At 34.5% G+C, this 14812-nt stretch overlaps 2 protein-coding genes across 4 annotated transcripts; both read right to left on the reverse strand.

Moving 5' to 3' along the window:
* Positions 1-69: 69 nt before the first annotated feature.
* Positions 70-10429, reverse strand: LOC125852220 (GTP-binding protein BRASSINAZOLE INSENSITIVE PALE GREEN 2, chloroplastic-like). Of its 2 annotated transcripts, none has more exons than XM_049531955.1 (2): positions 10210-10429; positions 70-228 (listed from the first exon to the last, which is right to left on the reverse strand). In XM_049531955.1, the coding sequence occupies exons 1-2, from the start codon at positions 10427-10429 to the stop codon at positions 116-118; spliced, it is 333 nt and encodes a 110-aa protein (XP_049387912.1). In that variant the 3' UTR covers positions 70-115. The 2 variants fall into 2 exon arrangements, with proteins under 2 accessions (XP_049387912.1, XP_049387911.1); XM_049531954.1 differs by having other exon boundaries at positions 116-330; positions 10312-10429.
* On the reverse strand, positions 1152-4557 carry LOC125852219 (disease resistance protein RPP13-like). 2 transcript variants are annotated; one of them, XM_049531952.1, is made up of 2 exons: positions 1476-4557; positions 1152-1316 (listed from the first exon to the last, which is right to left on the reverse strand). In XM_049531952.1, exon 1 carries the CDS (start codon positions 4362-4364, stop codon positions 1824-1826), a length of 2541 nt encoding a protein of 846 aa, XP_049387909.1. In that variant the 5' UTR covers positions 4365-4557; the 3' UTR covers positions 1152-1316; positions 1476-1823. The 2 variants fall into 2 exon arrangements, with proteins under 2 accessions (XP_049387909.1, XP_049387910.1); XM_049531953.1 differs by having other exon boundaries at positions 1153-1316; positions 1499-4557.
* Positions 10430-14812: the final 4383 nt, after the last annotated feature.

A 14812-nucleotide genomic window follows, 5' to 3' on the forward strand; every position in this document is an offset into this window, starting at 1 on the left:
GTTTCAATCCGCTCATATTCAATTCAACCCGCCCATTTTAAGTCGTCGTACAAGACCTTGTACGCTAGAAATGTTCACAAGAAAATTGACTCAGCTGCCTCTTTTAGTCGGATACTTATGAAAGTTGCATTGTCTCCTCTGATGGTTTCTTTTCCCTTGCTTCTTGACCTTCAAGCTTCGATAAGTTAGCGATGGCTTCTGATATAGCCTTTGGTAGCCAAAATCCAGGTCTTTCAATAGAGGCTGCACGATCAAGTACCAATGGTTCCCGCAATGTGATCTGAATGCCATCATATGTCCACAACGCTAAATCTGCTTCGCCTTTCAAACCTAGGGAGAACCATCCTAAGCCAGCAACCGCAACATCTGCTCTTGACATCCGAGCTCGTTCCACGTGCTTTTACTTCCTGCTTTTTCCATTGTCCCAACTCAGAAACTCACTCCATGGAAATGGGAGGCTGAAGATTAAAAAAAAAAAACAGAACAATTAGCATAGTTCTGTGCTCTTTACAAATGTTCTCCTTTTACGCTTGAGCAGATTGAAACCATCTTAGAGGCATCGATACGCCAGTTTAATCTGTGGCCCATAATAATCAATGGTACACATATTGTATGGTGTCCAAATTTGAAGGTGAAAGATAGGAGCAGAAGATTATGAAAAAGAGCACCGGAGAGTGTTGAACAACCACAACTCGTTAGATATAGTTAACGATGCAAGTTGCTAATCTTCCTGGAGCAAATATCCCTTTGGATATTAACTTGGAAAAACATACACAGAAAGAACAAAAACCTGCAATCATGTTGTGATGCATTTGGGCCACAGAACCCAAGGAAAAGATTCCATTACATGATCAATATTCGATATGTATAGTCTGCTATGAATAGCAGTATTTCATCCTTTCCCGCCGTTTTCTTGATGTTGCTTTAGGAAGTAATGTAGTGCCCACTTGGTCAGAACTTAGAAGGGATCAGGCATATGAATAGACAGGTTACAAAAGCTCCATTGCAAACTCCCAATGGAGAAAATGGTTAGTCTAGTCCCAGCCTTATTAAGTGTCATCAAAAGCATACTGATACAGTTCGAGTGGAATTGGCAATAAAGGAGGAAATATTATTGAATCAGAAATACTGCAGGAATTGGAGATTACCTGCAATCTCACTCCAGCATGGTTGTTCTTGAACTCATCGGCATTTTCTGCCTTCCCTAGATGAAGAGAAACACTTGGTGATGCCCAGACAGTGACATAGATTGTTTCTACTGATGCAAGAACTAGATACAGTCTAACTAAGCCCCCAATATGTACAGTCTGCCCATGCTGCAAGAAAATTGTGAAAATACATTTTAGAGTCAAAAAGTCTTTTTGATCTCAGGCAAGAAATTGAGTTGCAGTCATGTATATCTTTAACTGCAATATAAAACTTAAAAAACAGCTAAAGATGAGGGACGAATAAAAGGAGCTATCTGAATCCCAAACCATTTGATTAGGGGTCAGTTTACAATGATTTAAGGTCATTTTGTCAAATTTCTCTCCATTTCGAAGTTCACAGCCCTCGCACTGGCTTCATCAATATGCATAGGATTCTTCAAAGTAAAGTGAAGTAAGCCTTCAGTTAAGAGGAAACTACAAACTACAAACAACAATGTTCAAACCAATTAGACTCACTCAAAAAGCTTAAAACAATAAGAAATCAAACACTAAAACCACTCTCATTGATAGCCCGGAAATAACCAATGTCTTCAAGTGCTTGGCAGAAATGCCCCCATCAATACCTCTATGATTATAAAGAGGCCGAAATAAGACATCATATATGCTTGAAAAGCTTCACCATGTATAATTCCTCTTCAACAGCTCCACGTCTTTCATTCTCTCAGGAATCTCTTTTAAATTTGGACAGTCATGGATACCAAGACATTTAATCAGAGGCATGGCATTTGTGCCTAAATGCCATCTTTCTAGGTTCTCAAGATCATAAAGAATAAGGAACTCCAGTTGACTGAAGTTGTTATCACTGCACATTATTTCTTTTCCTTCATAAGCTCTAAACAAATCGAGATTCCTTAGGTTTGGCAACATTCCCAAAATAGGCATCGGATCTTCTGTCAGTACTGAGAACCTCAGAACCATCATTGTGATGGAATTTGGAAACAGATCAGGCAGTTTCTCTATTCTCCCATCTAACCACAATTTCTGGAGCTTTTCACAACAATTAACAAATTCAAGGGATGGGAATGATTGACCACCTATACAAAACGATCTGAGAGTGCTAAGGTTTTTCAAGCTGCTAATGTTGTTTAGGGAGTAAGATTTGTTAATATACTCCATGCTTAATTCTCGAAGATTGACTAAATCGACAGGGTCAACATCTTTCCACTGATCACAAGAGATGCCATCAACAACTTGAAGACTGGTGAGTTTGCTTATATGTACCAGAGGTTTTGAATAGTACCGAGCAACTAAATGTCTTAAATTTATCAGGTCAGCTATCTCGCGGGGTAGTTGGCAAGTGTATCCGCCCGCATCAACAACAAGTGTCTGTAGATTCTTGAGGTTGCCAATGGAAGACGGAACATCACAGATACCTCTCAAACTTAAGAACTTGAGGTGGTACAAACTTCCTATGGCATCAGGTACTATGGACATATTCCCAACAGGCATATCCAAGTACAACACATATAGATGCTGGAACACACTCCTGAAGTTTATAAGACTCATGTTACGAAAATCTGGATCGAAGAACATAATTGACCTCAACTTTAAGTTAGAAAGATCAAGTGAGAGGTACCTTTCTCCTTGACTATGAATCACATGTCTGATACATAAAGAGGATATGGAGTGGCTTCTTGGATCATAAATGTCAAAGAAGTTTACCTCCAATGCCTTTTGTATTGCAAGATCATGGAGTAAATCATGAACCCTACATTCAGTAACTCTTTCCCAAAATGTATTAGCCACTTGAACCAAGCTTCGTCTTATCAGCTCATTCAAGAAGCCTTCAGCGACATCCTCCATTCTTTCATCTCCTCTGGGTATGAAACCCTCCGCCATCCACAACCATATTATGTTATCAGCCTTGACCACTTGATCTTCTGGAAAAATACCAAAGTAGAGAAAACACTGCTTGAGCGCAGTTGACAAATCATTGTAGCTTAAGGATAGTATATTAGAGATTTCAATAGATTTATCTTCTTTAATGTTCTTCCAAAGGTGATCTTTCACCTTTTGCCATTCGTTTAGCCCCTTTTTATGCGAAAGTAGTCCGCTCAATACAACAATGGCAAGAGGTAAGCCTCTACACTTTTCCACCATATCCTTAGCTAGACTTTCCATTTCTGGAACCATTGCTCGAACATCAAGTAGTTTCCTACAAAAGAGATCCCAACTTTCTGCTTGGCTTAGGAAACGAAGTTTATGAACAAAACCTCTTTCGTCTGCTCTTTCAGCGACATCCTCTTTGCGCGTGGTAATAATGACTCTGCTGCCATTCTTGCCATCCGGGAATGCTCTTTTGAAACTCTCCCATGCTTCTTTCTGCCATACATCATCAACCACCACAAGGTATTTGCGTTCTTTTAATAGATCACGAAGATAAATTTCTAGATCTCCTTCTGTCATCCTTTCCAACAAATCTAGAGTTTCCTTGGTGCGACCTTGGATGGATTTTATGATATTCCGAAGAAGATCCATTGTGTTGTACTCTTGAGAGACACATATCCAAGCACGTGTAGGGAAGCTATTGAGTATATCAGGACTGTTGTAGAGGTTTCTGGCAAGAGTGGTCTTGCCTAATCCGCCCATTCCATAAATGGAGAGGACAATTCGACGAGGCTCTGCTTTGAGAAGTTGAGCTAGCAATTTTTGTACAACATCCTGTAGTCCAACAAAAATGTAATCCTGGTCATCCACATATGAGGTAGTTCTCCTCAATGTTGTAACCTGATTACTTGGCCCTTCTCCTGTATTATAATTGATATTTGTAATACCATAAGTCTCTCGTTTGCGAGAGATATCCATGATTCGTTGCTTGAGTGATTGGATCTCCTCGGCAACATTGTAGAATTTCTTCTCCTTCCTACATATGCAAGCGCATGCCTTGAGACAACTAGCACGTTTACCAGCCTCGAAGGTGTAAGTCTCGAGTATAGCAACAGCATCATTAGCAATAGAGTTGATCTCAAACACCCATTGTTGAACTCTTAGATCTCCGCTTTGCTTTAGTTCTGCATCTCTGAGGAAAGACTGTATGAACAGTAGCTCATTTCTCAGCCATCTAACTTCATCTCTGAGACTTGTACGCAGGGAAACTTGTTGAATGAGGAAATCACCCAATTTTTGAACTGCAAATGACACAAAGGCATCAGCCATCTTCAGGAGTGTTGATTTTTATCTGGAAAAGAGGGGGCTGTATATTGGAATAAGAGATATACACTCAGAAACAGTAGAGATAAATAGTGTGTTCAAAGGGTCCACTTGTGTGATTGTTGAAATATGTATTAAAGCTTCTTCAACAACCATTACACAACTTGTGGGAAAATATCTACAGAGAAAAGTCTAAAAGTAATAATTATATGTATTGTCAAATATGTCAAACACGAATGTGGAGAATGAACAAGAGAAATTAGAGCAATGAAAGTGGTATTTGGCCCCTTTGACTGGGCAAGAGAAAATCAAAGTGTTCCCATTTTCAAAAATTAGAGCAATGAAAGTGAAATGTGCCCTATTTTTTGGTGTGTACTTTGACTTTCTTTTTATCACATTGCTCAACAATGAAAGTGAATATTTTAAGTATATAGCAAACCCTCAGTGCATAAAAGTTAAGCCTCGTTCCTTTTTTTTTAACGCGCAGGTGGACTATTTGTTAGGAGACAATCCACTAAAAAATATCATACATGGAGCTAGGTATCCACAGAGGATTCATCACAGGGGATCCTCAATCGCGAACCATCCAGCAAAGATACAATGCAGGTCTGGTTTCAGTGTGATGAACTCACAATCACCAAACCCGAACATACTAGTGGGGGCTGTGGTGGGTGGTCCTGATCAGCACGATCATTTCCCAGACGAGCGTTCAGATTACGAGCAATCTGAACCTGCCACTTACCTTGCTCATTCATTTGGCCATCTCTAAGTGAAGTGTAGAATCAAGAATGAAGCCATGTTGGTCTTTTTTTTTTTTTCCTAATTGCTTTGTTTCACTAGTAGTAATATAATTCCCCCTTTTGGGGGATCCGGCTCCCCTCCATTACCCCTTCCCTCCATTTCTTCAAGTGCACGTCTAGATTAGAGACATATGTCATATTAATAAATATCAAATTTGTATAGAATTTAATATAATCCTTTCCAAATTTGGAGAGTAGTTTTCTAAAATAGTTGACTTAACTATGGTTATGATATTTGCTAATATAATATAATCTTGACCTTTAAACTTTAAATATGACACATGTCTCTAATCTAGACGTGCACTTGACGAAATGGAAGGGAGACGGATCCCCTTTTGGGGCATATGTTACCACTATTATTAATATTTCTATAGTGGAAGCTTTCTTGTTTTTAATTTTCGTGTTGTGTTCCACTTTTAACATGTTGGTTAACTGTATTTTGAAACACAAAAAATAAAAGAAAACCAACAAGTTACATTTGTGATTTCCTTGTGTAGATATCACATTGACAGAATCCGACTTTTCATTAGTTTAAAATATGATAAGAAGAAGTAAATACATTAAGAAATCAAATGGGGGATTTTCTACCATATATATACATAAAATATATTTATTTTAACTACGTATAAACTATATAATATTCCACAAATGAATCCTCTCGACCCTAACTAGCTCTAGTTGGAAAACAAACAAAGCGATTTGGGGTTTAGCGACCAATGTTCAAAATACAAGCAATATGCCTTACTTATTGCACCATCGGTCACGTCCAAGGTGCAGGCTCGGGGCATGACACTAAGTGTCAACACTAGATGGACACAAATCGATCTTGCAAGAAAATCAATTTTGTCATCGATAAGATCAACTAGTATTGGTACTTATGCTCAACAAAACACATTATCCCTATTCCAAATTCTTTTGTCCCATAGAACTAGTATCCCCCACTACTCCCCTGAGCTTCTTTCTGAATTACCCCCATCATTTGTTGCTCCATATGCTCTGCAATATGTTACCGATTGATCTCTTGAGTTTTGTCTCAACTAAAACTATGACATCAGCCCACTCATTAGCCTCCATTTATATCTCTGTCAAAGAAAAACAGGTAGAGTGTTGTAGACATAGAAGCATTCTTTGCAATTTAATGATGAGAACGAATTTTCTTTACAACCTTAATAGATTAAGAAACGCAAGTAAATACATACCTCAACAATGGAGTCTTTAGCAGAGCTTGCGAAGTGCAACTTGGAAATAAAGTAGGAAATACTATTGAATCAGAAATACTGCAAGAATTGAAGTATTACCTGCAATCTCACTCCAGCATGGTTGTTCTTGAGCTCATCGGCATTTTCTGTCTTCCCTAGATGAGAAGACACACTTGGATCAGCCCATACAGTGACATAGATTGTTTCTACTGAGGCATGAACTAGATCCAGTCTAACTAAGCCCCCAATATGTAGAGTCTGCCCATGCTGCAAGAAAATTGTGAAAATACATTTTAGTGTCGAAAAGTGTTTTTGATCTCAGGCAAGAAATTGATTCGCAGGCATGTATATCTTTAACTAAAAAACAGCTAAAGATGAGGGACGAATAAAAGGAGCTATCTGAATCCCAAACAACTTGATTAGGGGTCAGTTTACAATTATTTAAGGTCATTTCGTCAAATTTCTCCCCATTTCGAAGTTCACAGCCCTCGCAGTGGCTTCATCAATATTACCTACCAAATAAAGGGTCTGAACCTATTTCTAGAGCAAAGAATCTATAGAACTTCATGTAGGAAGACTATATATGTACAACTATTGCCGAAATTGGTAGATCAGGAAAGAAATAAAAAGGGTACAAATTTCAAGTCAGAGACACCGCGTCATAGAATTCTGCAAAGTAAAGTGAAGTAAGCCTTCAGTTAAGAGGAAACTACAAACTACTCTCTCCTTTATCATCTCCGGGTTATTCTGGTGGTGGAACTAAATTCCTAAGGAGAACCTCTATGTTGTTAGGCAAGTTATTTCATTCGTTTGTTTCAATAATCAAGAGGCAGTAAACTTGGATTTAAGAAACACGTACAGAATACATTAACCTTGTTGGGAGATAGAGATCAGAAGCAATCATCATATCATCATCACATCATATCATATCATATATTATTATAAGTGGGAAGCTCTCAAGTTAAAAGTTGAATTACAAAAATACTCTTCAACTAAAAAAAAAGATTTTTTAATAAATGGTTGTAATATAATTCTATACTTATTAAGCTTTAATTGTTTTGTATAATAAAATAATAAATAGAAAATAAAAAGAATCAAAGAGACAACGATCAGATCATATTTTTTGATACTTAAAAACTTTTGGTTTTTTTGTGTTAGGAAAAAAAACCCTTTCCTTTCTTCATTTACATTTTAAAAAAAAAAAAAAATAGACCAATAACTCTCTAAATTATCTAACCTTTCCTCTTACCCAATACCAAAAACTGTTTAAATTATCTAATCTTTCCTCTTCCCCAATTTATTACTCAATTAAATCTTAAGTTAATACTCTATATAATTAATTATATATATTGAATGAAGATGAAAGCACTTCCTGAATATACCGTTTCATATTCCTTTTTTGTGCACTTAATATAATTTATATAAATGCAATTATCATATAAGGTAATAGGGCTGCTTCACTTCAGTTGCAACGTAATATTATGATATATTTTTTTCCCTCATTTTATTTTCATTGTTTTAATTTATTTTTTTCTGTTTCATGTCTGATGTAGTGTATTTCTTTGCTTATAACAGGACATTTAGGTGAATACTTTTTCTTCCATATTATTCTCATTTGTAAATCATAAGGTATGTGCGTTTATAATTCATTCTTGATTTCTTAATAATATAGATGCTTTCTTTTTTTTTTTTTTTTTTTTTTTACTGTTTATAGGGTTTCATAATTGGAGTGGTAGTTCCTTCAAACAAATATTAGTAAAAGACATTCCAAATATCGTGAAAAAGACATATTTAGAGTTGATTTATATTGTAAGCACATTTGAATTTTGCATATGATTGTTGTAGTCCTCCTTTCTCATTTTCCAATTTTCGATAAAAATATAACAATGATTTATTTCCTAATGTAATCACCATTCCTTTGCCTTCTTTTTTCATATAGAAGTGATAGTCAATTCATGATTTTATAAAATGAACTACAAATAGTTAATTTAATTTGTAGTTTTAGTGATAAAGTTTGGTTATTTTTTAGAGTGTGCAATTTATTTTCATCATTATAAATTAATTACATATACAATGTAAATTACCTTGGTTATTATTAATTATTTCTATTTTCCATCTTCCTATGTATTAACTTTTCTAATAATCTATTTATCTCCCTTTGCCTCAAAACATTGTTATCAAATATATATGTTAACGATATTATTTTGTTTCTTTTGTTTTCTACTCTTTACCAAGCTACCATATAATAATTTTGAATTAGGCAATGGGTACACGTACCTATAATAATTATGATTTATATACATCAATTAGATATTTGAGCAATTATTATTTTTATCACTAATAATAACTATTTTTTTTAGGTGTACACCAAAAAATTGATAATAATCCACTAGCTATCATAAGAAAGGTATGTGTTGATCGAATTTATGTGCAATTTTTACAAAACACAATTCACATCCGATAACAACTTCTTGACATGCATGTGATTGTTATAAGGTGGAGGCTACAGTTTTTTAGAAAGAAGGCAAAAATTTTAGAACATGAAATATTTTGAACCAATAAGAGATACTTAAATTATGTGTTGTGACATATTAACAAAAATTTTATCAAGTTGAATATTTGACAAATTAAATAAATACATAATTAAAATTGTTCGAATATTAATTTTGAAATTCACTTGATAGCAATATTTCAGCATAATGTACCTTCTACTAATAATAATTTTTGATTGAATAGGCTAACCATTCATTGGTTTGAGCTTGTATTTTTTCTCTTCAATCACTATGCAAGTTATCGCATAATGATCATCTTCTATCCATCTTAAGGAATACATAGATTGATTAGATTTTTCTATATAACTTTTGCAAAACATTACTCTCATTCGACAACAACTTATTACGTATGCAAATCTTCAATTTTTGTGCAACTTATCACACACAAATTATAATGTTTTCAAAGTTCTTGTACTAATTAAGAATGAGATACATGGGCAACATACATGTTCAAGTATATATATATCGTCATAACAACTCCACATAATTTAGCATGGGACACACGTGCAACGCACGTGCCCAGGACTAGTAGACATAAAAGTAAGAACAAATTTGAAAGGGTCCACTTATCACTTATGTGATTAAAGCTTAGAAAAAAACGAAACATGACCATGTGGTTTCGGTAAAATAGAGCTACGATTAGACAACCATTATCAAAAAGGGTAAAGATGTATTAAAGCTTTTTGAAATTTCCCACTAAAGCGAAAGGTACATTTTTTTGGAATATGTCACTGCTCCTTGATTGTTAGTTGTTTAAATATCTAGTAATTCTGTTTTATCCCGCAACCTACTTTTCGTGTAGTTCCTCTTTCAAATTACTGATGTGTAACAGCATGTAAATAATGGGAAACAATACAATCTAGTTATCTAATATAGCTAAACAAAGAGAACTGGAAAAATATTACTAGTAATTTAGAACACAGTAACTTAAAAAAGGCTAAAATGAGTGCTTGATTACAAGAGATGAATGAAAACAAGAAGGAATTTCTACAGGTTCCTGTTTTCCACTATAATGGCATGTGTTCTCTCCCTCTTGTTTTTATTTGTTCTCCTTCATGTGGGATTCTTTTTCCCTTTTGTCTAATCTGTTTTCAATCCAACCTGCCCATTTAAGTCGCCATACAAGACCTTGTACACTAGAAATGTTCACAAGAAAATTGACTCAGCTGCCTCTTTTAGTTGGATATTTATGAAAGTTGCATTGTCTCCTCTGATGGATTCTTTTCCCTTGCTTCTTGACCTTCAAGCTTCAATGAGTTAGCGATGGCCTCTGATATAGCCTTTGGTAGCCAAAATCCAGGTCTTTCGATAGAGGCTGCACAATCAAGTACCAATGGTTCACGCAATGTGATCTGAATGCCATCATATGTCCACAACGCTAAATCTGCTTCGCCTTTCAAACGTAGGGAGAACCATCCTAAGCCAGCAACTGCAACATCCATGCTCTTGACATCCCAGCTCGTTCCACGTGCTTTTACTTCCTGCTTTTGCCATTGTCCCAACTCAGAAACTCGCTCCATGGAAATGGGAGGCTGAAGATTAAAAAACCAGAACAATTAGCATAGTTCTGTGCTCCTTACAAATGTTCTCCTTTTACGCTTGAGCAGATTGAACCATCTTAGCGAGGCATCGATAAAACAGTTTCATCTGTGGCCCATAATAATCAATGGTACACATATTGTATGGTGTCCAAATTTGAAAGGTGAAAGATAGGAGAAGAAGATGATGAAAAAGAGCACCGGAGAGCATTGAACAAACACAACTCGTTAGATATACTTAACAATGCAAGTTGCTAAGCTTCCTAGAGCAAATTTCCCTTTGCATATTAACTTGGAAAACATACACAGAAAGAACAAAAACCTGCAATCATGTTGTGAAGTGTCATCAAAAGCGAAAAGTGCAAAAAAAACTCTAAGGTTCATTGGGGCTTTAAACACAAAACGCAAATAAAGTGTGGGTTCTTGATAGAGAGTACCATGTTGGTTGGTACTGACTCCTAGCTTACACTTGTGTAGGTTCCGATCCCGGATCCGTGTGATTGCTCTTATTCTTGTTGCATCTGAGGCATTCTGAGGATACATTGAGAGGTTGCTGCTTGTCATCCCAGCAGACTCTCTGTTTCTTACCTTATGCTTTGTTCTATTAGAGATCGAATGACATTGAAACTTGTAATTATCTTTTAATTTCACACATAATACATTAGTGGCTTGAACGCTTGGCAGCCAGGTTTTGGGGTTATATTAGAATGAATAAGGTAAGGTGTGTCTCTAGGATTTCGATCATAGTCTAGAGAGGTACTTGTCCCTTATCCCAAATTTATATACTTTCTATACATGAGCGAAATTCTAAACTTTGTGCAAAATATGCATATTTTATATCAAATTTTACTTTATTTTCGTACACAAAAATTTTATATATATCGAGAGAAACGTCTATATATAGGAAGAGGGGGTTGTATATTGGAAAACAATTTAGAAAATGGGAGATAGAGATATGCACTTAGACATAAATAGTGTGTTCAAAGGGTCCATTTATGTTTTAAAAAACGAAACATTTTGAAAAAAAAATTTACGATTAGAAAATCATTATCAAAAAGGATAAATTTGCAACAAACTAAGCGAAAGGTACATTTTAAAAAATAAATATGTATTATCTTCTTCACTATTAAATTAAGGACCAATAAGTATCATCACTACGCAATTGGCGATTGACATTGTAGGTTTAGAATAAAATGAATTTATAGAAAAATATAGATTTTAAGTCACATGAGATTCCTTAAAATTGTCTGGAGAAACTTGAGCCACTTAAAAGTTTTTTTTGGCCCACTTATCAAAAAGCAAAGACGTATTGAAGCTTTTTGAAAATTCCCACTAAACGAAAGGTACATTTTTAAAAAAAAATTAAAGCATCTTCAACAACCATTACACAACTTGGGGAAAAACTGTTGAATATTGATCAAAAGTAATTAGAGGTTCCTATTTAGTTGGCAGAGTAACACGTTTGTTAGGAGTCCTAGTTCAGTCAAAGCATATCTCCTGTTAGTTGCTAATATTTAGCTTAGTGGATAAGGTTGTGGTTAAGTTAGTGGGTCATGTTTCTCTTAGGTGGTTGAGTCTTAATTCCTATTTAAAGTGTCTTATGTATTTTCGTTATTAATATTAGAAATATAACGTGAAAGTTCTCTGCAACTCTTCTTCTATCTTCTTATACGTTGTTTCTTCTTTCTTTATTCTCCAACAAAAACATCTTTAGAGAAAAGTCTAAAAAAATAAAAGCTCATTGCACAACTTGTGGAAAAACATATATGGAGAAAGGACTAAAAAAAATTAAAGCATCTTCAACAATCATTACACAACTTGTGGAAAAAAATATATAGGTGGGATGACCTGAAAGATCCTTGTACTTGGCTTTGTTTGTAAATTAGACCCTTGTACTTACGATTTTGCCAACTGAACTCTTAAACTCACCCAAATGATATTGATAATGGAGTTGAAACAAATGATAAAGAGTAGGGAAATTGAGAATTGGCATTGTCGGTTGAGAATATAACCAAGTCATCTGCAGAAAAGCTGCACTAAAAAAAATTACGAGAATTTACGAAGAAATAATTGCCTTTTGTGAACAAGCAAAGGCAGTGAATAATGATGGTGATTGTCGATATTTAACGTAGTGATTAAATATGATGATTCCTGAATGTTGTGGTAATGGTAATTAGTGGTATTAAATATTGTTAGCTTATATGTGTCCATCACACGTCAGCATTTATGGTGTATTTATTACATTTTAAATTAGTTTAGAAGTTAATAGGACCCTAGTTAAGTTTAGGAGTGTCTCTAGAATTTTCGGTCATAGTATTAATTAAAGTAGTATGAAAACAACAGTGAGAAAAGTCGTGTTTCTCCCCTTTTAGTAGAAAATTACTTTCGTGTAACAAACATGCACTGCATGTATGTTTTCCTGGGAATACAATATAACAATAACAATATTATATTCAGTAAATTAAAGTTCCACAAGTAATAGGGTGCATGCAGACCTTAACTCTACCTCTGTCGGATAGAAGGATTGTTTCCGAAAAATCCTTGGCTCAAGAAAATAATCTCAAACTCATAAGATTCAAATCCTGGCATACACCATCACAGGTAGTCATCAAATATCCTCTTGCAAGCCTTACACAAGTATCACAATCTGAATATTCTACATTTGAACTACAAGTAGCATGACCATAAGCTAAAGCATCATTAGGATAAGGAAATGTTATGTAATAATCTTCAAAATCGAACTCATATGTATCTTCTATTTCTTTGTCTTTTTGTTACAAATTGAGTTTAATTATTAATGACTTTTGTTTAAATAGATTTATCCATCCATTGATTTCTCCACCAATGAAAATTAGGTATTCCATAATTTTGGTCTAACATGCTTATTGTAATGTTATATTATATAAAATATATAATTTGCCCTGCAAAAGATCACTACTATTTCTTTGCTTTGATATAAATCCTAATGCTTGGTATAATTCTTGCAAAGGGAGGAATATTCACATGCTTGGTATTATTTATATATATATATATAGATTGAATAATTTGGATTTCTAATCATTTAGAATTATTGGGTTTTAAAATTAACAATTTATATGTATTATATAGGATTTAGATCAAAGCTACTGAATTCAGCTGAATTCATAACTGAAAAACTAGTTCCACCCTTGCTTCAGGTATACTCTATAGTGATTATTGTGCATTCGGTTCTACAATTTGATTTTTTTTGTTATTTAGTTTCGATCATTTGAATTTCATTTTTCAAATATGATGGCTCAACGTGATTATTGTTCTCTTCATCCTAATTTATATGAAAGTATAAATTATAGTTCGACTCTAAAAGGAAATCATGACACTAAAAGTGAACGGAGGGAGTAGTATATATTATCTTCCTTTTTTTATATTTTATTTTAAAGTTGTTATAAAAACTCGTTCATGGGTTATGTAGGGATGGTTAAATTTCGAATACAAAGTTAAAAAACATCACTTTTTTCCTTCAAAATACACAAAGGGTCATCCAATTTTTAGTTTAATCAAAAGGGACACTTAGCTAGAGAAGGAGCGAGATATGTTTGTGTTATAACTATCGTTAACGGCATAAAAAATTGATCATCTCGCTGATTTATGAGCGATTCAGTTTCAAAATAAGACCTAAAAAGGAAGTCTTACCTATGCACAATAATATTGGGCTTATAGGCAAAAGTGGGCTAGTCAAATTTGAGCTAAATTTATCCACATAAGAAGGAAAAAAGGCCCAAAACCCAACATTGTTGTTGACTTGTTGTTAGGGGTGGGCGTTCGGTTCTTCGGTTCGGTTTAATCAAATTTCGGTTCGGTTCTTCAGTATTCGGTTTTAGAAAAGTGTGCACCATATTTCAAACCAAACTAGATCGGTTCGGTTCGGTTTTTTCTACTTCGGTTCGGTTTAGTTCGGTGTTTTAAAATCGGTTTTTCGGTGTCAACAAAAATAAAGAGAGAATATGATAAAGTAACAATTGTTATTCACTTCACACTTCAAACTTCAAAGTAACAACTAACCGTCTAACAATAAAAGGTAAGAACATCAATTTGTTGTTCTCACTTCAAAGTAACAACATAAAATGATAAAAAAAGTAGAAAGTAGAAACACCAAGTTGCTGCTCAAACTTGAATTAAATTGAGTTTTGTTTAGTTTAGACTTTAGGTCTTTAGGGTTTACTATTTTGTTATTAAGATTTTTGCTATTTAAGTTTAGGATCTAAATATAAAAATTGAAATGGGCCAAGTAAAGTTAAAAATTAAGTAATATAATAAATACTTTTAAATTTATTTAATAAAACTTCGGTTCTTCGGTGCACCGTAGTTTCGGGACCCTTACACCGAACT

The sequence above is a fragment of the Solanum stenotomum genome, unplaced genomic scaffold (genome assembly GCF_019186545.1).
Source record: "Solanum stenotomum isolate F172 unplaced genomic scaffold, ASM1918654v1 scaffold33028, whole genome shotgun sequence".
NCBI lineage: Eukaryota > Viridiplantae > Streptophyta > Magnoliopsida > Solanales > Solanaceae > Solanum > Solanum stenotomum.